The 23,830-nt window shown below is 44.1% G+C and overlaps 1 protein-coding gene across 2 annotated transcripts; it reads right to left on the bottom strand.

Annotated features, from left to right (window-relative positions):
- Positions 1–15,120: 15,120 nt before the first annotated feature.
- DYDC2 (DPY30 domain containing 2) lies at positions 15,121–23,748 on the bottom strand. Of its 2 annotated transcripts, XR_007460747.1 has the most exons (4): positions 22,975–23,748; positions 20,306–20,389; positions 18,963–19,597; positions 15,121–15,630 (listed from the first exon to the last, which is right to left on the bottom strand). XR_007460747.1 is itself a non-coding variant. In XM_049645284.1 (3 exons), exons 1-3 carry the CDS (start codon positions 19,606–19,608, stop codon positions 15,496–15,498), a joined length of 426 nt encoding a protein of 141 aa, XP_049501241.1. In that variant the 5' UTR covers positions 19,609–19,932; the 3' UTR covers positions 15,121–15,495. The 2 variants fall into 2 exon arrangements, 1 of the variants encoding a protein (XP_049501241.1); XM_049645284.1 differs by lacking the exons at positions 20,306–20,389; positions 22,975–23,748 and having other exon boundaries at positions 18,963–19,085; positions 19,441–19,932.
- Between the last annotated feature and the right edge of the window lie 82 nt (positions 23,749–23,830).

Raw genomic sequence — 23,830 nt, 5'->3', positions numbered from 1 at the left:
ATCCAGGCTGGGGCTGCTAATTTCATAAGCTACTGCCCTGTACAAGACGATCTTCACAGTGGCTTCGGTGCCTTCTCCAGCTTCATCTTCATGGTTGGCCTCAGTTTACTCTGTAAACTCCAGGAGAGCAAGGGCTTTCCCTCCTAGGACAGTGCCTGCACCTGGGAGGTGTTCAATATATAGCCACTCTTATTTACAAGTTGACCCTTCTATAGTAAGGTCTACTCATAATTTCTTAAAAACATTTTGTTAATGTTTATTTATTCTTAAGAGAGAGAGAGAGAGAAAGCGTGAGCAGGGGAGGAGCAGAGAGAGAGGGAGACACAGAACTGAAGCAGACTCCAGGCTCTGAGCTGTCAGCACAGAGCCCAATGCGGGGCTCAAACTCATGAACTGAGAGACCATGACCTGAGCCGAAGTCGGACACTTAACTGACTGAGCCGCCCAGGTGCCCCTCTACTTATCACTTATTGTTTTATTTTTTTAGCATTTATTTAGTTTTGAGAGAGAGAGACAGGGCACAAGTGGGGGAGGGCAGAGGAAAAGGGAGACACAGAATCCGAAGCAGGTTCCAGGCTCTGAGCTGTCAGCACAGAGCCCCACGCGGGGCTCGAACCCACGAACCGTGAGATCGTGACCTGAGCAGAAGTCGGACACACTTAACCGACTGAGACACCCAGGGGCACCTGCTTAATAATTTCTTAATGAGAAATACAGAGGCTAAAGCAGGGACATTTTACACAAAATTAAGTGGTAAAGAAACCTCCATGGAAATAAATACAAAAAGGAAACCGGTCTGCAATCCATCAAAGATCTGTTCATCTAGGCCTGGTTCTTTGTATAAGCAGACGCGTGGGCCAGATCAGAATCCCCGCTGAAAGACCTTTCAGACAAAAGTTTGTGAAGTGCTTCTGACACCACATGGCTGTGGGAGGAAACACAGGCTGGGGCTTTTGTCAGCACAAAGGGGAGAATGGTGAGGGCGTGGCAGTGACAGTAGGTATCACAACTACGGGTTTATTCATTTATTATTTATCTATTTATTTATGATTTGTTTTTAGATTTTATTTTTGTAATGTTTATTAATTTTTTTAGAGAAAGCTCACATAAGCAGGGGAGGGGCAGAGAGAGAGAGAGAGAGGGAGAGACAGAGAGACAATGCATCTGAAGCGGGCTCTGTGCGGACAGCAGTGAGCCCGAGGGGGAGCTCAAACTCACAGAACCCTGAGATCATGACCTGAGCCAACGTCAGAAGCTCAACCACGCAGGCGCCCCACAACTACAGGTCTAAAATTACCTGAGTTTAGCATAACAACAACAACAGTAAGGGCAACAGCAGCTGATATATTATGCAGGAGTTCTTATGTGCCAGGCACACTACTCTGTGTGCTATATGTGAATTAACTCGTTTCAGTGTCACTGGGGCCAGTGGAAGCCAGAGGTGGATGTTCGCAGGTCGAATAACCAGAGACTGACTTCTTGACAATGAGACCTCTGAAGGGACTATGACTCATAGGAAAGAGAAGCTTTAGTTAATGGTGGTTACATTAGTGACCATAACGGTAGCCATGGGCAATGGATAATGGCCATTGCAAAGGCCGTTATAATAATTCAAATCTGAAGGGCAGCGTTATGACAAGAGAACAGTTTCAGTGGGTCCTCCCTGTATTTCAGTGGAGTAATCAGGTTCATTCCTGATTATGTTCAGAGGAATAGGTAACCAGCTAAACTGAAGAATGGGGTAATCTCCGTCCATAGAGACGGACGTTCCCCAAAGTTGCAGGTTGAGAAGCTGAAACAGAGAGGAGGAAGGCCTGCTGAGCCTCTGACACGTACCAACAGGTTCACAAGACCACGGGGGAGGACACCAAACAGTGTGACATTGGATGGATTCAGTCTCCCCAGGAGAGAAATGTGACACCACAACGAGCAGGCACATGAAAATCTCAATAACCAGAGAGGTCAGTTTTCCACCCAGAGAAAGGACTGGTAGAGAAAGTAGCCAGACAAATTACCGTCCCATTCTGGAGGTTGGTGCAGAAGAATCCTGTGGCAACACAAAGACTGAAGAATGGAGCATCCCATCAAACAGTCACGGAGAAGGCTAAGGTTATAAATGCATGTTTCAGGGATGCCTGGGTGGCTCAGTCAGTTAAGTGTCCGACTTCCCCTCCGGTCATGATCTCGCAGTTCGTGAGTTCAAGCCCCACATCAGGTTCTGTGCTGACAGCTCAGAGCTTGGAGCCTGTTTGGGATTCTCTAAATCTCTGGCCTCCCCCAGCCTCTCCCCCTGCTCTCTCTCTCACTCTCTATCTGTCTCTGTCTCTCTCTCACACACACTTACTCTCTCTCAAAAATAAAATAAAAACATTAAAAAAAAATACTGTATATTTCAGACCTCTAAAAGTAAAGAAATTGAACTGCTTAGATTCATATGGATACATTTTACTTTTTAAAAAAAATAAATTTTATTTTCCCAGTGGAAATATTGCTTTATTTCTTTTTAATTTTATAAAGCATTCATAAAGAAGTTTAAGTGATACAGAAAAGTACTCAAAACATAAAAATTCAGCAGCGATCCTATTGCTCAAATGAGCGTCTTTCTATATAGTTCTCCCTGCACAGACACATAAACATATGCCCTGAGATAATACATTTGCTATGTCATGACATATGTTTCTACATGATTGCTTTTAATGGCTGAATTAGAGTCATAGCAGAATGTTTTCGTGATGAATTCGGTAATGCGACTTGTTCTTTCTACCTACCTATTTGAAATACACAAGATATTAAACACCAAATCAAAGCCCTCTTTTTGTGATCCTCTCTTAAGATTGTCAGTCTATGTTTCTATGTGTTCTCTTTTGTTCTGTGAAGTTATTCAGGAAAGGTTCCTATCTTTGTTTTACGAAAAAGTTGCATGCTAAGCATAGTGGAACCCGGGACACAATACCGCGTTCTGCCAGTTACCTAAAACAAAACCCTTAGAGGGGAAAGGTGGGCAGGCAGGGCTTGGAAAAGTTCCCTGAACCTGGAGCCCCTCCCCAGCACCTCTGTCCCGTCCCCATCCTCTGATACTGCCCCCTGGTGGTGGAGATGGGCAGTCAAACTTGTGCCTGGCAATGTCTAGTCTGTCTTTTCCTCCTTTTTCCCTTCACTTGGGTACTAGAAGGACACTAACCAGACAGGAGCAAGAAATACTAAAAGAGAGAGAAGCTTTATTTGTAGTTATGTAGATTCTCAGCCTTATTTCATGAGTTTTGGAAGAAGGTAGAAGAACCTGATCCTTTTATAGCATCTTTTCAAACCCCACATCTTTCTCTCCCCCCACCCCATCTCTGTCTCTCTCATGCTCACACACACACACACACACACACACACACACACATACACACCCCATATGAACATTTAACCGTGCTACCTCATTCCCCCTATTGGTGGGCATTCTAATTGCTTTAGGTTTTTCATTATTATAAACACATTTTGCTGTACAGCTTTGTACCTACATCTTTACACATCTTGATAAATTAACAAGCTCTTTCTCATGCCTCACTTCCTTTGTAGGAGCAGAGGGACTGCTGGAGGCATAAAGTGGCAAGAAGTTCTTTTCTCTACTGCTACCAGAACTCCCCAAAGGCTCAGAGCTCTGCCTTGGGATTCTGGTGAAGTTTCAGCCCTTGGAGGTGGCCGTGGAGATGGAAGGGAGGAATGGTTGGTGGCAGGTTCCTTCAAACCATTCTTTAGAGAGCAGAGGGAGCAAATTCACTGATCAGGAGAGATACTACATGGCATCGTATGTGTGCTGATGTGACATATCACTAGGGATGACAAAAATAATCTAGGGAAGGGTCTGAACTAATCAGTGGAATAAGCGAGACCACTAAAATATGGGTAATCACTTTTAGTTAGTAGTTTTTAGAGGCCATATTGAGCTGGAGAAACGTGGCCCATAGGTACTGTTTATTGAGCACTTATGTATGTTGCCTCATGGAAACCCCAAAAGGACTTTACATGGGAAAGCTTACAAGCATCCTAATTCCAGGGGAGTCAGGCATCTGGGGCACAGAGAGATTAAGTAACTTGTTCACGGCCATATAGCTAGTAAATGCATGCCAGGGCTTGGATTCATACCCAAGTCTTGCTGAACCCAAAATTCTGACCCCTGATCATTATGTTATGCTTCTTTCCATTAAAAAAAAAAAAAATTACTTGAGGAGAAAATCAAGTAGAAATGGACCGATCTCATGATCAATTCTCTATTTGTTGTTGTTGTTGTTGTTTCCAATCTTCACTGAGATAAGGGACTATACGCCTCTCATTTCCTTATTAGGTACCCATATAGTTATTACTTTTTCCTTAAAAAAATTTTTTTTTACCTTTTATTTAATTTTGAGAGACAGAGAGAGAGAGAGAGAGCACGAGCTGGGGAGGGGCAGAGAGAGACACACACAGGGAATCTGAAGCAGGCTCCAGGCTCTGAGCTGTCAGCACAGGGCCCGACACGGGGCTCGAACCCACAAACCATGAGATCATAACCTGAGCCAAAGTTGGGAGTTTAACCCACTGACCTATCCAGGCAGGTGCCCAGTCATTTACTTTTTCTTCTGGAGTTTCTGAAGTATTTGATGCACCTTTAGACTTGATATTTTGTTACATTTTTTGTTGATAATCTAGGGAGAAACAGTTTCTTAGATGATTTCACCATCATTCTTCATGTCTAAGGAGTATCACTTAACCACAGTGGAAAAATGATGGTTGCCTATAAAATAACCACTTTTGAGAAGGAATTTGAATCAGAGTGGGGGGATATGACGAGCAGTCCAGTTTTCATGAACAGCCTCCAGGGAACGTAGCTCTCGTGATGGAACCTCCTGGCGAAGTGTGGCTGGATTTTTCTATCTCTTCTCGCTGATGTCTGTTACCTCCAACACCCACCTCTCCTGAGAGGCAATTTGGTAACATCCCCTCTCAGCTCCCGACTTGTTTCTGAAGGCAGAAACATTTTGGGAACTTCATCCCTTTTTAAAGGGAAGTCTTTGTGAATCATTCTTTCAGTACTGCCTCCTGATTGACCTTGTTCTTTGACGCTGACTTTCATTTTTGTTGGCTGAGAAGTATCGTCTTGGTTGATCTTAGTCTGGAGTTGTCTCCTGTGAAAACCTTTTTTTAAAAGTTTTTATTTAAATTCCAGTTAGTTAACATATAGTATAATATTAGTTTTGGATGTACAATATAGTGATTCAACACGGCCGTGCAACACCCTGCACTCATCATGACCAGTGTGCTCCTTAATCCCCATCACCTCTTTCACCCCCGCCCCCCACCTCTCCTCTGGTAACCATCAGTTTGTTCTCCATAGGTGAGGGTGTTTCTTGGTTTGCCTCTTTTTTCCATCTTTGCCCATTTGTGTTGTTTCTTAAACTCCACATGTGAGTGAAATCACATGGTATTTGTCTTTCTCTGATTGACTTATTTCACATAGCACTCTACTGCCTAGCTCCATCCATGTCCTAGCAAACAGCAAGATTTCATTCTTTTTTGTGGCTGAGTAATGTTCCACTGTGGGTATATCCCACATTTTCTTTATCCATTCACCAGTCGCTGGACCCTTGGACCGTTTCCATAATTTGGCTGTTGTAGATCTTGTGAGAACTTTCAAAAAGACTATTATTGAAGTACTAAAGGTAAGCAGATTAACCTTGAAGTGGCGAAAGTTCTTCATGCCTTCATGGCTTTCTAGAAAAGGATCATAGAAAACTGAAGGAAGAGCTCCGTCTACAGCTTTAGCTTGGGTAACACTGTCTACAGAGTTTGCACTTCAAGATGACATCTGTGGGAATATGTGGCCCGGACTTCCTTTACCTTGGTTCCCTGATTTTCCTGAAAAAAGATTAATTGAGATCATGGAACTTTTTTTTTTATGTTTATTTATTTATTTTGAGAGAGACAGGGAGGGGCAGAGAGAGAGAGAGTATCCCAAGCAGGCTCTGCACTGTTAGCAAAGAGCCTGATGTGGGGCTCAAACTCACAAACCACAAGATCATGACCTGAGCCAAAATCAAGAGTTGGATGCCGAACTGACTGAGCCACCAAGCACCCGTCATGGAATTTTCGTAGGAGAGGCAATTTGCTGAGCACTTTCTCCTGAAGGGTTGCAGGCAGACAGCATTGTGAGCTCAGTGTCAGCTCAGACTTACTTCAAACTCTTCCCTATTCCTAAGACATTTGATCCTGGCTATCTTTCTCTAAAGATTTTTTTTCCTTTGGTTAATGTTTTCCAGGGAACTTCGCTGAGTTGGATCCTCTCCATAGATTTTCTGACAGCATATGCTGGGGAGAATTGTCCTGGCTCAAAATATTCATTACTTCTTCCTCTTCTAAAGAATTACTTGAAAGATTTTTATCCTGACTAATCTTATACTTGAAACTTTTAATCTCCAGATGGCATTATTTGACCAGACTTACCTACTAATATTTGTGGTGACATTTGCTGAAGAACTTGTTCTTTATTTAGGATTTTTTATTTAGTAGTTTGACCCATGACAATGATAATTCTTTTGATATTTTGTTCCAAAGGGATATAGAGATGAATAGTGACGTGTCTGAATTCATGTCAGGATATTGTGCTACAGAACCTGGAAACCTGTTACTCCTGAAGAGTAATCCCAAGACACTTTGCCCTTATACATTGGTTTAATTCCTCTTGATGTCCAGATTTGCTTAGTTTTATCATTTCTCAGTGATTCAACAAACCATCTTTCAAGCAAGCCTCTTTTGAGGTTTTGTTCTAAACATCTTGATTGTTGGGGGTTATTTTTCTGTATGAACTTTCTGAATATCTTCTTTTCTGGACAATCCTATGCCATTTTCTCTGTAATTATGTCCTGAATGGGACACTGGGAATGCTTCTTCCAGACCAGAATTTGGGGAAGGGAGGTGGATTTCTTTCTGGATTTCTATTAATTGGATTCAGCTGTTCCTGAATAGACTTGTAAGAGATCATGTCTTTGTCACGGTCTTTTCTACATGATTGCCTCCCTGAAGAAGCTGCTTGGGGAACTGGGTCTCAATCACATTTGCCCTCTGATGAGATGTCCACTGATGTCACTTGAAGAATGTGCCCCAATCATCTCTTTTTAAATTTTTTTAATTTTTAAAAATGTTTTTATTTATTTTTGAGACCGAGTGCGAGTACGGGAGGGGAAGAGAGACAGGGGGAGAGAGGACTCAAAGTGGGCTCTGTGCTGACAGCAGCAAGCCCGATGCGGGGCTCGAATCCACGAACCATGAGATCGTGACCTGAGCTGAAGTCAGACACTCAGCCAACTGAGCCACCCAGGTGCCCTCAATCATCTCTTTTTTAAAAAATATGAACTACACACACACACACACACACACACACACACACACTCTACTTTTTTATTTTAAGTAGGCTCCACATCCAATATGGGGCTTGAACTCATTACCCGAGATCAAGAGTCACATGCTGTACCCACTGAGTCAGCCAGGTGCCTCCCCCCACCTAAACACTCCTTTTTGAAGAGGCTTGTCTTGAATATCTTTATCCAAGGATCTCAGGCCTCCAAGGGTCCCTCCTGGGCTACTTATTTGGTGGCTAATTTTATTCATGGAATCTCTTTATTCAGCAACTGATTTTTGAGGAGTCTCATAAACACTGATTTTATGCACTGATTGTGACAGTGATGAATATTGAGGAATTTTTCCCTGGCTAACTTTTCTCATAAAGTTGCTTTCTTTTGGTCATTATTCATGAAGGTTTTTTCCCTTGGTCAGGCTCATCTGTAGAATTTATCTCCCCTGGTGATAATTCTTGCAAAGTCACTTCTCAGCTATTTGCATCCATGTAGTTTCAAATGATCTGAAGATATTTTATTCTGGCCCATTATGGTTATGGAATATGTCCCCAGCGGTGACTTTTTCAGAGAGGGGTGGGGAACGATTGTAGTCTGGCTGAAAATAGCCATGAGTTTTACCATTAGGGGCCATGATTTGTCATCAATTTCTCCCTTCTTGGCATTATAGGTGGATTTTTCTTTTCTGGTGCCTCTTATGGAGCAAATTTTGTGCCAACAACCCTTATCTCCGAACTGTACGCTCTTTGATTGTTCCAATTCACTTTGCCTAAACTTATCTGCAAGTGTGGTATTTCCGGACAATGATATCTTTGGATCCTGTTTTATTCCTGAAAGTTGCCTTTTTGGACAATGGCAACCAAAGAATTGTTTTCTTTTCTAACCATTTCTTTGGAAGGGGGTATCTTTTGACCATGACTCTAGAGAAGACTCAAGAAACCCCATCTGGTGCCAGCATGACTTTTGACCATGGCATCCAAAGGTCTAGTTTCTGGGAACACTAACTGAGATTCTCTTCTTTCGGTGACATTTGGACTTGCCTTTTGCTGAAAGGCCTCAGAAGTTTCTTCTTGACAAACAGAACTCAAACATGAAAGCAGAAAGACCTGGAGGACTTCTCCTCTACTCATATGACTCAGCTGTAAGCTATCCCTGAGGAGCGGTTGGCTCAAGTATTAAACTGTCTTCATACAAATAATAAATTTTAATCCTATTGTGAAAATCACTCACCAGTGTTTCTTTGTTGACAAGCATCTTCTACCTACATTGTTAGTTAAAACTTATATTAACTTATATTAATAATTATATTTTCATTTTCATGTTCCAACCATATCTAGTTGTGACATCATAGCTTTTGTGTTTGTTCTCCAAAAGTCATTCTTCTCATTCTCTTTCCAAAGAGAGAAGAGGGGTGTTTATTTCCCCCATAGGATATTATTCCACCTTTTGAAAAATATTTACAATCTATGGAAAAATATGAGAATGATATCACTAAGTACGAGTTACTCAAAAGAATGTTTTCACTGGAAGATGTTACTCTGTCATTGGGAAAAGCTTTAACTTATGGACTTTATCACTTTCATGGTTATAAGTGGCTTTAAAGGATCTAACATGAATTTTTGAAGTATCCTGTTTGGGATTGCAAATGCTTAGAGCGTTGGTTAATTTTGGCTGATAATCAAGACAATAAAATATACATGAGTGAGCTTAAATGCTTCTGGATAACAATGATCATTTGAAAGCTTTTTGAAGGTTTCATTTCATCTACGAGGTAAGAAAAAGACTGTAATTGACTTGGAGCAAAATGTCCACAGACAGGGGATTAAACTTCCTTTATCAGTAGGTGTGAGGCAGCACAGCCTGGCAGTCAAGTGTGTGAGCTCCTGACAGACAGACCCGAATGCCACCTCCTGGCTGTTTGACCTTGAGCCAACCACTAACCTCTGAGCCTTAGTTGTTTCCTCAGCCATAACATGGAGATTATTAAAGTGCCCAACTCGGGGAGGGGGTTGCTGAGAGCGTTGAATGGGATAATGTAATCAAGCCCTTAGCATACGGCCTGGCACATATTAAATATCCAGCATAAGTCAGATAGTATTCTTGAGAACCAAGATAATGCTTTTTAAAGTATGTTTCTTTCTTTAAACACAGGTGAAGGAATAAACTTAAGGGGTAAGTGGAAATTCGCATATTCCCTTTAGAAAGTATAGAAAGTCTGAGTGAGATCATATGGCATTTGTCTTTATTTTGTTTAACATTTTCTTCTGGCTCCATCCATGTTGGAAGTGGCCAGATTTCATTCTTTTTTATAGCTGAATAACATTCCATTGCATATATATATATATATATATATATACCCCATCTTCTTTATCCATTCATCTCCTCATATATGGAATTTAAGAAACAAAACAGATGAGCAAAGGGAAAATATAGGAGAGAGAGAGAGAGAGAGAGAGAGAGAGAGAGAGAGAGAGAGAAACCAAGAAACAGACTGTTAACTATAGAGAACAAACTGATGGTTACCAGAGGGGAGGTGGGCAGAGGTTTGGGTTAAATAGGTGGGGATTAAGGAGGGCACTTGTGATGGTGAGCACAGGGTGATGTATGGAATTGTTGAATCACTATCACACTGTATGTGAGCTACACTAGAATTAAAATAAAACCTTAAACTTAAAAAAAAAAAAGCAAGTATAGAAAGTCTGACTGAATACGTATCCTTTGGGGGAAGAAGTACTCCATCCTAAACCTTTACTCTTTGAAAATGGTTCTGATTTAAAAAAATTTTTTAATGTTTATTTATTTTTGAAAGAGAGAGACAGAGTGTGAGTGGGGGAGGAGCAGAGAGAGAGGGACACAGAATCCAAAGCAGGGTCCAGGCACAGAGCCCAACACGGGGCTCAAACCCACAAACCCTAAGATCATGACCTGAGCAAAGTCGGATGCTTAACCAACTGAGCCACCCAGGCTCCCTGGGAATGGTTCTGATTTCAAAGTCACTTCAAAATCAAACATTACGGGGTGCTTGGGTGGTTTAGTCAGTTAAGCAACTGACTTGGGCTCAGGTCATGATCTCGCGGTTCGAGAGTTCGAGCCCCGTGTCAGGCTCGCTGTTGTCAGCACAGAGCCCACTTCGGATCCTCTGTCTCAATCTCTCTGCCCTTCCCCCACTTGTGTGCCCTCCCCCCCCCCCATATCTCAAAAATAAATAAACATAAAAAAATTTTTTTTTAATCAAGCGTTGTTTTGGAGCAAATTTACTCAGCCCCTTAATTTCTTAATTTCTCCCTAAGCAAATAAAAGCTGGGGTCCATTCTAGACTTCTTCCCGCTCACTATGGATACCTCCTCCCCAGCATCTCTCAAATCCAGCCCTTTTCCTGCACCCTGAGCCCCTCCGGCAGTTCCTCCACACACACCCTGCTGACACTCTAGTGAGTAGTCACTCCTGCCCCTGTGCCTTTGCACGTGCCCTTCTCCCAATCTCCATGTCTTTCACCTACTGTCGTTTCTGCCACCATCTCTCCATGCACTGGGCTTACTGTGGTCATTGAACGCCTCCTCTGCCTGAATTACTGCTGCTGCCGGCCATAGCTGCCCTAAGAGGGCGACAGGACAGGTGAAGAGAGCTGCCAACCACAAGAACTAGGAGGCAAGGAAGGCACGGCTGCCTTTCTTCAGGTTAGTCTTCAGTTGCTCCCTAAAAGCAAAGCCAGCTTGGTCAGAGGTGGGATACATAATGTCACCTTAGTGAGAGAGGCGAGAAAGACCATACACCCAGTGAAGGCATCGAGCTTCCTCTGGACAATGTGTCCTTCAGAAAGAGGCAGCACAAGCGTTGGCAGTGACCTCCAGGCACTGCCCTGGGGAGAGGGAAGGGACTTGGCCATTTTATTTTGCCACTCAGTCCCTGGGCAAAACAAGCTTTTGGTAAAGCCTGTGAGACTCTGGTCACCCGTCTTGACTTTGTCCTGGGCTGTGGACTAGGGCCATCTCTGTTGGGAGAGGGATAAGTCAGGTTGCAAGCCCGTTCCCTTAACCAGTTGATTTCCAAGGCTGCTTTTTTTTTTTTAATGCCATGTTTATTTATTTTTGAGACAGAGAGATAGTGGGGAGGCAGCAGAGAAAGAGAGAGAGAGAGAATCCCAAAGAGGATCTATGTTGTCAGCACAGAGCCCGACACAGGACTCAAACCTGTGAACCATGAGATCATGACCTGAGCCAAGATCAAGAGTTAGACACTTAACCGACTGAGCCACTGAGGGGTCGCTCTGAGGCTACTCTTCTGAGGGCGGTGTTGATGAGTGAGGTCAGGCCCTCACTCTGGAACCAAACCGTTGGGGGGGTTTGGACACTGACTCTCCCACCTCTAGCCACATGGACTCAGGCAGGCTACCTGTCTCTGTGCTTCCGTTTCTTTGTTGGTAAAATGGGGATAATAATGGTGTGTATTTGCAAAACACGTATCTGATTAGGGGTCAGTATCCGGAATATCTATACAGAACTCTACTGTTTTTCACATATCAGATGGACAGAAAATAAAACTAAAATAACCAGCTCAGTGTGGCAAGAGTATGAAGAAATGGCCACTTTGAAAAAAAAATTTTTTAATATTTATTTATTTTTGGGAAAGAAAGACAGACAGAGCATGAGTAGTGGAGGGGCAGAGAGAGGGGGACACAGAACCTGAAGCAGGCTCCAGGCTCCGAGCTGCCAGCACAGAGCCCGACGCGGGCCTCGAACTCATGAACTGCGAGATCATGACCTGAGCCAAACAAAGTCAGCCCCTTAACCGACCAAGTACCCAGGTGCCCCAAGAAATGGCCACTTTGAAATGGGAGTGTACGTTAGTCTAGCTTTCTAGGTGGCAATTAGGCAAAACTGATTGCAATTCAACATAAAAGATAACGTTTTCTTTTTAAAATAAATAAAAACCAAAGTACATTATTGGGATAATTTGGGATATTTGAAAATGGAGCGTAGGTGAGAATTGTATGAACTATTAAAAAATTAAACAGTTTCTGGGGCGCCTGGGTGGCTCAGTCGGTTAAGCGTCCGACTTCGGCTCAGGTCACGATCTCGCAGTCCATGAGTTCGAGCCCCGCGTCGGGCTCTGTGCTGACAGTTCAGAGCCTGGAGCCTGTTTCGGATTCTGTGTCTCCCTCTCTCTTTGCCCCTCCCCCGTTCATGCTCTGTCTCTCTCTGTCTCAAAAATAAATAAACGTTAAAAAAAATTTTTTTTTAAAAATTAAACGGTTTATTTTGAGATACTTAGAGATGTGCATGCAGTTGTATGAAATAATATAGAGATCCATGGATTCTTTACCTAGTTTCCCCAAATAGTAACATCTTGCAAAACTGTTGAGCCATGATATTGACACTGATACAACCGACCAATCAGATTCAAGATTTCTCCAGATGACTTGTACTTGCCCGTAGGTGTGTTTAATTCCAAGCAATTTTTTTTCAGATGTGCAGGTTTTCGGATCTACTACCGCAATCAAAATACAAAACAGCTCCATCAGCACAAAAACCCCTCTTGTTGTTTTTTAAAACGACATCATCCCTCCCAAACCCCTGCCCTAAGCCATGGCAACTGCTAATCTAGCCTCCACCTTTGTGGGGTTATTTATAAATGAACCATAGAGTCTGCTGCCTTTTGGGATTAGACATAATTTCCTACAAGCTTTTGTGCTCGGCATGATTTCTCTTCAGATTCATCCAAGTTGTTCGGGTATCACTTGTTCACTCCTTTTTAATTTTTTTTTTTTAAGGTTTATTTTTGAGAGAGACAGAGACAGAATGAGAGTGGGTTGGGGCAGAGAGAGAGGGAGGCACAGAATCCGAAGCAGGCTCCAGGCTCTGAGCTGTCAGCACAGAACCCGACGCGGGGCTTCAACCCACGAACCTCGAGATCATGACTTGAGCCGAGGCCGGACACTGAACCGACTGAGCCACCCAGGCGCCCCAGTTCATTCATTTTTATTGCTGAGTAGTATTCTGAGATACGGATGGACTACAGTTTAACTGTTGACCCATTGAAGAACATCTGGGTTATTTCCAGGTTTTGTCTACCGTGAATAAAGCTTTTATAAACATTCACATACAGGTTTCTCTATGAATCTGAGTTGGGTTTTCCTCATCCTCACTAGTATTCAGTGTTGTCACTATTTTTTAGCTCTAGGTATCCTGACAAATGTGAGGTGGTGCATCATTTATTTATTTATTTATTTATTTGAGAGAGAGAGAGAGAGAGAGAGAGAGAGAGAGCACGCGCGCAAGTGGGGGAGGGGCAGAGAGAGAGGGAGACAGAATCTGAAGCAGGCTCCAGGCTCTGTCAGCACAAAGCCCGATGAGGGGCTCGAATTCACTAACCGTGAGATCATGACCTGAGCCAAAGTTGGACGCTTAACCGACAGAGCCACCCAGGCGCCCCCAAATATCTTTCAGTTTAGCAATCTATAAATCTATCAGCAGAGATGTTCTAAAATATGTGTACAGGAAAGTTCATTGTAACAACTTTCTGGTAACAAAATAATAACAACAACAACAAAAAGCCAAACTTGGAAACAGTGCAAAAAAAGATTAGTAGGGATTGATCACACTTTCATGGGCCAGGAACGTGATCACATACCGGGGCTAAATAACGGTCAAAGGCAAAAGTATGGGATCCCTTAAAGCAGACAAAAGTTACAACTCACCTCACATGGGTTGTGATGTCCAAGGGACAACCGCTCCCAGGCAGAGGACTTCACCTTCCCGCTGGGGAGCTGCAGATACCATCCCATCCACTGAGGATTCCACTGCGTCCTCTACGAAGCTCTCTTTGCTTCTGTGTGTGGGTTTTTGGATCCTCTGGCTTTTTCCCAGCTACTCTGGAAAGTGTGGCTGTATGTCTACCCACCAGGTGCAAAATTGAAGTAATGACCTCACCACCTGCTTTACTCAAAGACCGAGTGGGTCAAGGCCACTCCCAAGTTTCCCAGGTCTGCCCTCTGTGATAAAGTCTGACTCCACTTTTTGGCGTCTGACTGCCGACAGCTTTTAGGTTTCAACTCTTCCCCTTCCCCACTGTGCCCCACATCTGGGCAAACTGATAAACTCAGGTGCTCCCAACTTTGGCACGGCGGGAGTTTCAAGCCACACAAGCCTCTCCCCGAGGGCGGAACTCCTACTTGGGTCCACCCCTAACTACACTATAAAGCCTAAGCCAGTCTCCTCTTGATATCTCAAGCCATTTTCAAGCGAGCATGGGAAGCCTGTCCTCTTCTTCCCCAAAAGCCTCATCGTGGAATAACTATTCTATACTCTCTAGGTGTATGGGCACACCGAGCTCTACTGTCATTGGAGCTGTTTTAAAATACCTGTCGTCAGTGACATGGGTATGCTCTAGGACACATGTAAACACTCGGGGACCTGACTGCAAAAATTCATCTAAAGTCAAGACACGGGGCTCCTGCATGGCGCAGTTGGTTAAGTGTCCAACTTTGGCTCAGGTCATGATCTCACGGCTCGTTGGTTCAGGCCCCACATTGGGCTCTGTGCCGACAGCTCAGAGCCTGGAGCCTGCTTTGGATTCTGTGCTCCCTCTCTCTCTGCCCCTACCCTGCTCGTACTCTCTTTCTCTCAAAAATAAAATAAACATTAAAAAAAAAATTTAAGTCAAGACATGAACACATGAAATGGATGTTTTTACTGTCTAATCTAAAAAAAAAAAAAAAAAGATAAATCAAGAGAAAAAAGTCTTTTGGTTACTTATTTGAAATCTTCATGAGTTTATTTTATCCTATCAGTAGTTGAAATGTTTACATGATTAAGGGGTTTTCATGGCTATCAGAACAGAACTTTGGCTGGAGAGTCCCTGCAGACACCCCCCTCCACAGTCCCTCAAATTTTGGTTTAATTCACACAGTTACCATCTTCAGGTCAGAGCCCTAGCTGGCCCCTCTCTGAGCTTGTAGCTTTGAGAGAAGCATCATGAGAATCAGCCACCTTTTGATAACTTAAGGAGATTTGGAGCCAGGATGCATTCTGGGAGCAATTTTATGCCGAAAAGCCTAGGAATTTATTTCTTGTGGAGTTTCAACACTGCAGTCAGCCTGGCCAGACGTCTTTCAAGAAGGAATCTATTGAGGCATTCCGGGAACCATATTGGAAGTACCTGGCAAAGATTCTTGCCTCAAGCCATCCTTCTCAACGGGTTTTGTGTTCTCTTGTATGAATACAGTCTTCATTGTGGAGCTAGCTACAGATACCAGTGGCTAAACAAAACAAAAAAGGAAAAGAGTTCATTAGCAGAGATTAAAACACACTCAATATGCCAAGAACACAACACTGCCATTTTCACGCCCAAGACTAATAAGAAAATTAAACAGATCTGCTCTCACAAAGTATAAAACAAATCAGATAGGATCAGGATGATTCACCAATAATTTTACTGCCTGCCAGAACAAAACTCAACACCATTTAAAGGAAAACTACATAATCTAGGCTCCCTACTAAGTATCATCTACAATGTTCAGCACATAAGGAATAATTACTAGACATACATATCATAATCTAGGGAAAAAGTATGTAATAGAAAGAGACCTTAAAATGACAAAGGGCTTAAAACACTTATCACAAATATTGTCAAGATTGAAAAAATAAATTCAGTCTCAGTGACCTATGACACAGTATCAAACAGTCTGGCATCTATGTGACTGCAGTCCCATGAGATCGAAAAGAACCTTCCAACTTCAAAGTGCTATGCGTCTACACAGCAAATGTATGTTTTTCTGTTTTTTGTCTTTAAAGACAGAAAACATGGGGTGGGGAGAGGAGCAAAGGGAGAGAGAGAAAGAATCTTTTTTTTTTTTTTAATGTTTATTTACTTTGAGAGAGAGAGGGGCACGAGCAGGGGAGGGGCAGAGAGAGAGGGAAAAAGGATTCCAAGCAGCGCAGAGCCCAATATCGGGCTCCATCCCGCAAACCCTGAGATCATGACCTGAGCCGAAATCAAGAATCAGGCTCAACCGACTGAGCCACCCAGGCACCCTGCAAATCTATGTATTGATTCCATAAAAATATAATTATAAAACATTTGTATGGCCACATCTTTATATAAAAGGGATCGTTTTCCAACATAGAAACAGAATTATGGTTTACTTACTTAAAACTACCTCAGCTTAATAAAGAGAAATACAAGGGCAACTTTTGCTAGCTTTCCTTTAGGCCTGACTCAAATACCACCTTCTCTTGCCACCTCTTCTTGATGGCTATAATTAGCTATGATCTCTACCACACGCAGTGCTGTCTGTACTCCTCTTTTTGACGCATCGACTGGACCAGGAGTATTCAATCTGGGGCACTCAAAGGCTTTCTAAGGTATATGCAAGCGATCATGGTTTTAAGATAGTAAGGTAAGTTTAGCAAAGCTTTGAGTAGGTGCACAAAAGCCCATCGGCAGGCCTGCTGAAATCTTTTTTTTTTTTTTTAAGTTTATTTATTATTTTTGAGACAGAGAGAGACAGAGCATGAATGGGGGAGGGTCAGAGAGAGAGAGGGAGACACAGAATCGGAAGCAGGCTCCAGGCTCTGAGCCATCAGCCCAGAGCCCGACGTGGGGCTCAAACTCACGGACGTGAGATCGTGACCTGAGCTGAAGTCGGACGCTTAACTGAGCCACCCAGGCGCCCCTGAAATCTTATTCCACTCCTCCTGGGCCTATTTGAGATCAGATTTCAGAGTACTAGTGACTCAAAATCTGAAAATGACCAGTAGCCAGGAATAGTCTGCCATTTGCCTTGAGCCGGTGAGAAACAAGAACTTAGAATTTCATCTTATTTGAGGTATCTCCACTTCTTTGCCCTCTCTACCCAGCTCCTTCAATTCATACTCTGAGAGCAACTTGCTTGTGGACGATGTGGCTCTTCAAGGGAAGCGTTGTTTCCCGATCATCGTTGGGTCTCTCTACTTCCTTCTAACAAAGGGCATCACTTTCCATGATCACGATTTGCACACGCATTCTTCCTTGAAACTGAAAACTTGACACTTAGTCCTGGCATCATGCTGGCTCCCCCGCCCATCTTCCCTCACCATCGCCTTTGTCTCACACTTGGCAAAAGAACAGCATACCTTTTACTCATCTAAATCTTGCAAAGGAATATTGCTACAGGGTGTAATAGCTCCTGCACGCAACACAATGGGATGATTCAAAATATTCACGTGAGCAAAGTTTTCTTTAATAAAGGGATCCTAAAACCAGGGTGGAGTTTTGGAAGTCTTTCCCTGCCTTATATATTCATATTTCTATTAACAGGGAAGCGTGATGTTGGAAAAGGATGAGGGGGGCGGTAAGGGGATGACAGCTTCGGCTTCACAACCTCCGCACTACCATCTCCCAGCAACTGCTCAAAGAATGAAATGTTCCCCGGGGCATCTGGGTGGCTCAGTCAGTCAAGTGTCGGCTCTTGACCTGGGCTCAGATCATGATCTCACGGTTTGTGAGTTCGAGCCCCATATCGGGCTCTGTGCTGACTGCACGCAAAGCCTGCTTGGGGATTCTCTCTCTCTCTCTTTCTCTGCTCCTACCCCACTCGTGTGCTCTGTTCTCTGTCAAAATAAATAAATAAGCTTTAAAAAGTTAAAAAAAGAAAAAGAAAAAGAAAAAGAATGAAATGTTCCTGAGTGAGAGTTCCTTTGGACTATTGACAAACAGGAGTATGAACCTACCTTTCTTTTGACTTGATTTACCTTTAAAACATCCAGACTTAAAAAAATACATCTATTAATGATGAGGAGAGCTGAGCATATTAGCCTAAGTGTATGTAAGCTAAATAGTTTCATGTCTCTTCATCAAAGGTGGCTTTGGAAACCAGCAAAAGCTAGTGGATTGTACAAAACTGCACTAAAGAGTTTAACACACAGGATATGGTGACAGGTGGAAAGACGTCAGATATCAAGCCCAGTAAGTCAATTTCCTATCCAGATATCACGCACTTTGAAGAAAGCGCAAAATAGGCACAAGATGTTTTTCGGAAGATTATGGCAAAAATCTCGGGAGATAAAAGGTAAGCTTGGCAGACTAATGAACATACAGCTGTTTCCAACTACAAGAAGGTAACAATTTATGACCAGTATTAAAGCATCACAGAGAAGGCATCTGTGGTTTGATACATAAATAAGTAGTGCAGAGGAAATAAAATACTTAATAGTATATAATGAATACAATAATGTACTTGAAGTATATACTGATAACCATATTTGGTTTCTGGAATGCTGAATAATACTTGAAAAGGGTTCAAAGGATCTTGTAAGGAAACATATTTGTTCTAAGTGAGAGCAGATTTATTTTTAAATCTGATTTTTTAAAACCAGTAACATCTAAGGCATTTCCTGAAATCTCAAATGGAATTGCCTTTAAACATTTTCTTTTTTCGTTGACAAGGATTGCCAATAAGACGGGTTTATACATAAACATATGAATAAGGAGGGAAAGGTAGGCTTACAGGAGCCGTGATGCACTTTGCACTGGGGCCTAGAGGACTTACAGATTTCCAGATATCCATCACTGGGATGCGTACACCCCCACTGCTGAGTTCCTTCTGCCTACCTGGTGACACTTATCATACTTCTGTTGAATCTGACACTCTTCTTGCTTCAGCATTTCTGTCATCTCGGTTTCTTTGAGGCTATTATCATATTCTTCCTTCTGCCGGATCTTCTCTCGGCTATCCTGGGGTGATACGAGAGCTGAATCAGGTCAGTCCCTGGGAAGCCTGTACGAATAGGCCTGCCCTCGCTGGGATAGACCACAGACTCGGGTCCTGTAGGCCTCTGAAACTTGCTCCTGTAACTAGCTTTTGCCTGCTGGTACCTCCAAATCTACCAATTCCACAACTCCTCTGAGTTGGATTCCTTCTTCAGCCCCCAGACGCCCCAGACTTCAAGAATATCTGGGCCCAAGCGATCTCCCAGGTTGAATAAACCAAGAAACCTTTTGGGCTAGCTCTGGGATCCTGCTTTGGATTTCAAATTTCTGTGAGGAAGCTGAGAAGCCGTCCCCAAGACGACTCCGTGCACACACACACCTCTTCTTTTGCTCTAGAGGTATTCCTGTAATGATAAAGCCAGTGAGCCAGGTACTCTATGGGGTCACTGGGCCGAACCTTCGCCACCTCTGCCAGTGCCTGGCCCAGGCAGTTTCCAAAGCACCTCTTCAGGTAGTCCGTTTCCATCCTTGTGGGCCTGGGAAACATCAAAGCAGAGTCACGCTACTTTGTGAATTTGATCTGATTTTAAAGATAGACACATTCGAATCAATTCGGATTCATTTCAAGATAACTATGAGATTCTTTGGGACGCCACCCCTCCCAAAAGAGCCAATAAATACATATTTGCCTATCATTCTTATATTCAAATGGACTTTTTAAAAAGCTCTCCAGCTGTCTTAAGTCAGATAATAATAGATCTTGGGGGTCATCAGGCCCGAGAGGAGCTTGCTTTATTGGTGATTAGGGGAGGCTAAGGTCTCCATTTACCCCCACGTCTCTACCCTTGAGTAGGGAGGAAATAACTGAGCGGGCAGGAGGCCCCAAGAGTGGCTCTAAGGACCCAGCAAGCTGTGCTATTGTGAGGTTGGAAGCTGCAGTCATCTGTGACATAGATAAGACAGACTTATTTATTTCATAAGGGACCACTGAGAAGCCCTGGGGAGGAGAGGAAGGGAAAATGGCAGGTGCCACAGCTACCCATAGTCAGGGCCCTGCCAGCACTTAATACAATATTCTGCTGTCTAGTGCTCAAGCAAGAAACTGCATGAGCTTGAGTTAATGCCCCGGTATTTGCTAATAGTCAGATTTCAAGAGCTGGGGCCGTGTAGGCTGAGTCAGATCATAAGTTAGGGATGGCAGTGTAGTGTAGCAGTCTGAACACAGGCTTCGGGAACAGACAGACCAAGTTCCGGTCCTGGTGCCGCTGTTTATTAGCTGTGTGATCTTCAACAATTCACCCGGTCTCTCTGAGCCTCAATTTTCTCATCTGTAGAACAGAATAATAAATGTATGTGCCTCATAATTGTGGGGATTAAAAGAGATAATAAATACATGTAAAGCACTTAGCTTGGCACACAGGAAGTGTTTAATAAGTATTAGCTATTACAGTGGAAGACTATAACATAAAAGAAGATAGACTGACACCTGGCCTATTTCGGACCAACTCTGTATTCCTGAAGTTTACATATGTTATGTCCCAAAGAGCAAATAATAAAGTGAATAATATTTTTATCTTATTTTTTTAATGTTTTATTTATTTTTGAGAGAGAGAGACAGAGTACGAGCAGGGGAGGGGCAGAGAGAGGGAGACACAGAATCCGAAGCAGGCTCCAGGCTCTGAGCTGGCAGCACAGAGCCTGATATAGGGCTTGAACTCGTGAACCACGAGACATGACCTGAGCCAAAGTTGGATGCTTAACCAACTGAGCCACCCAGGTGCCCTGAGATAGGGCAACTAATAAACATAGAAGGAATAATGGGAGTATTTAAAAAATCAACATTTTGGGGGCACCTGGGTGACTCGGTCGGTTAAGCATCCGACTTCGCCTCAGGTCATGATCTCATGGTTTGTGGGGTCGAACCCTGAGTTGGGCTCTGTGTTGACAGCTCAGAGCCTAGAGCCTGCTTCAGATTCTGTGTCTCCCTCTCTCTCTGCCCCTCCTCCACTTGCACTCTGTCTCTCAAAAACAAATAAACGTTAAAAAAAAATCAACATTTTGTACCCATCACAGTATAACTTCATCAAGCCGAAACATCAGTGAGTGCTAAAACTCAGTGAATATTTGATAAACAGAATATTCATATAGTCTCAAAGTTTTTCCTCACAATTTGTGTATTAATTCCAAAAGGAAATACAAGAACTTTACAGTGACGAGACCTGCCCAATACAACTTTAATCAAGCGATCTAAGTAAACATCACTAATAAAGGGATAAAGTGACATCATGTGTCTCCTGATGTGATGCACTTCTTAGTGGGATAAAATACATTTCTGTGGATCCTGCCCAAAATGGAAACCTCAAATCTAATTGAGGAAATAACAAACAAAGCCAAGTTGAGAGACAGTCTTGCAACTGGCCTTTACTCTTATAAATGTCAAGATCTTGAAAGACAAAGAAAAGAGGAGGGACCATTCCAGAGCAAAGAGGCCTAAACAGACCTAACAACTGCACCGAACACACGATTCTGGATTGAATCTGAACCAAAAAAAAAAAAAAAAAAAAAAAAAAAAAAGAATTTCATAATTCTTTTGAATTATGTTGTTGGGGAAACTAAATAGGAATTGGACATTGCATAATAGAAGTGTATCAAGGTTAAATTTCCCGGTTTTGGCCATTGAAATATGAGTAAGAAAATGCGCTTTTTCTTAGTAGTAGGTCTGAATAATGGCTCCCCAAAGTGTCTAAGTTCTAATACCAGAACCTATGGAAGAGGTTACCTTCTGTGGCAAAAGGGGCTTTGCGGGTGTGATGAAGTTAAAGATTTTGATTTGGGAAGACGATACTGGCTTATCCCGATAGGCACACTGTAATCCCAAGGGTCTTCTTTATAACAGGAACACACTAAGGTCAGACAGGGAACAAGGTGTGATGGCAGAAGTTGAGGGCAAAAATGTGATGTCATTCAGGAGCCAAGGAGTGTGGGTAGCCTGTGAAGCTGGAAAAGGCAAGGAAACGGATTCTCCCCTGGGGCTGCAGAAGGAGCCAGCCCTGCAGATGTGTGGGTTTTAGCCCTCTTAAGACTCATTTTGGATTCCGGCTTCAAAAACTCTAAGAGAATAAATGTGTGTTTAAAGCTACCAAGTTTGGGGGGCGCCTGGGTGGCTCAGTCGGTTAAGCGTCCAACTTCAGCTCAGGTCACGATCGCGCAGTCCGCGAGTTTGAGCCCCGCGTTGGGCTCTGGGCTGATGGCTCAGAGCCTGGAGCCTGCTTCTGATTCTGTGTCTCCCTCTCTCTCTGCCCCTCCCCCGTTCATGCTGTGTCTCTCTCTGTCTCAAAAATAAATAAACGTTAAAAAAATTAAAAAAAAAAGCTACTAAGTTTGGGATAACAGTGGAAGGTGGGGGTGGGGGTACGAGGTGTTCTACTTCTGTTAATGTGCGGCCCACCTGAACCAATGCACCTGGATAAGCTATCTTCTACACCCCTTTTACTCAAAATTCGGTCCGTGATCTGCAGGACTTCATCACCTGGAGGCTTGTCGAAAAGCAGATTCTCAGGTCCCACCCCCACCTCCATATTCAGAGTCTGCATTTTAGCAAAATCCCCAGGTGATTCTGTTACAGCCCTACTTGGCTTTCACCACTGGAGAGCTGCCAGAATCACCAACTCTGCATTCCGGGACCAGTCTCTCCGCAGGAAAGGAGGGGCAAACCCTTTCTGGAGTGAGCATCTGCTGGACACTGCACCTTTTCAACAAGGGTCTCAATGAAACAGGAGACCTGACAGTTACAAGGCCTTGCTGCAAAGGCAGTAGAGCCAGAAAAACAGAACCACCGTGTGAGGCCTCGGGAGGGAGAGGCCAAAGGGACGCCTTTCGCAGCCCTCTGTCCACAAACTCAGGGCACACTTACCAAGGGGGAGGGGGCTCTTTTTCCCAGAGCTCCTCTGAGGGTCTGCTTTACACTGCGCCTCCTTGCTCACGGCCTTGCAACTCAGTCGGCATAGAGATGGTCTTTGTTGACACTCTTCCCAGTGCTAAGCACACAGTAGGTGTTCAGGAAATATTTCTTGACTTAATCAGTGAGGGCCCTGGCGCGTGCTAGCTCAGGCAAGAGCCCAAGCTCCCGTCCATAGGTCAGTGCCCAGTCTGGTACTTACTGCCTCAACCAACGTTTGGTGAGGCTTCCCCTGCCCAGCACTGCCCAACATAAATTAAAACAGAACCTGGGAGACGCTAGCAGAGCTCTGGGCCCAAACCACTAGGCCTGGGAAGACTGCAATGGCTCCGCAATGGCGTAGGTCGGAAGGCTTCCGGGAGGTGGGAGCGCCTGAGCTGGTTCTGATAGGAACCAAGCAGAGGTCACCGGCACTCGCAAAGGTGCGAAGTGTCAAAACATCGGGGCCGTCGAACTATGGCGATTGTCTCCTCTGGCTGGGGGCTGTAGGGGTTTCCCGCCCTTGGGGGACAGGTCTCTCCCAGTGACCGCGGGCCTGTCCGCCGCTCCACTCCTCCTCTCGGCCTCCCGCTCCTCCCAGCCTGCAGGTTGCAAAGTCTAGGCTCACCTACGGTGGCGCTGCCCCCTCTGCGTGGCGCCCCCGCCACACCCCGCGCGCGCCTTCTGCGCCCCAGTCTCGCGCACGCTCCTCTCCGCCGCGAGCTCGCTCCCCCGCCCACCAGCCCGCTGGCGCCCGGACTCACCCAACCTGGGAGCGCCCGCTCACTGCCGCGCCCCGCGCCCCCGCGCCCCGCGCCCCCGCGCCCCCGCG

Source organism: Panthera uncia, chromosome D2 (genome assembly GCF_023721935.1).
Source record: "Panthera uncia isolate 11264 chromosome D2, Puncia_PCG_1.0, whole genome shotgun sequence".
Taxonomy (NCBI): domain Eukaryota; kingdom Metazoa; phylum Chordata; class Mammalia; order Carnivora; family Felidae; genus Panthera; species Panthera uncia.
The sequence above is the reverse complement of the archived record's forward strand: the minus strand, read 5'-3'. Positions and strand labels throughout refer to the sequence as shown.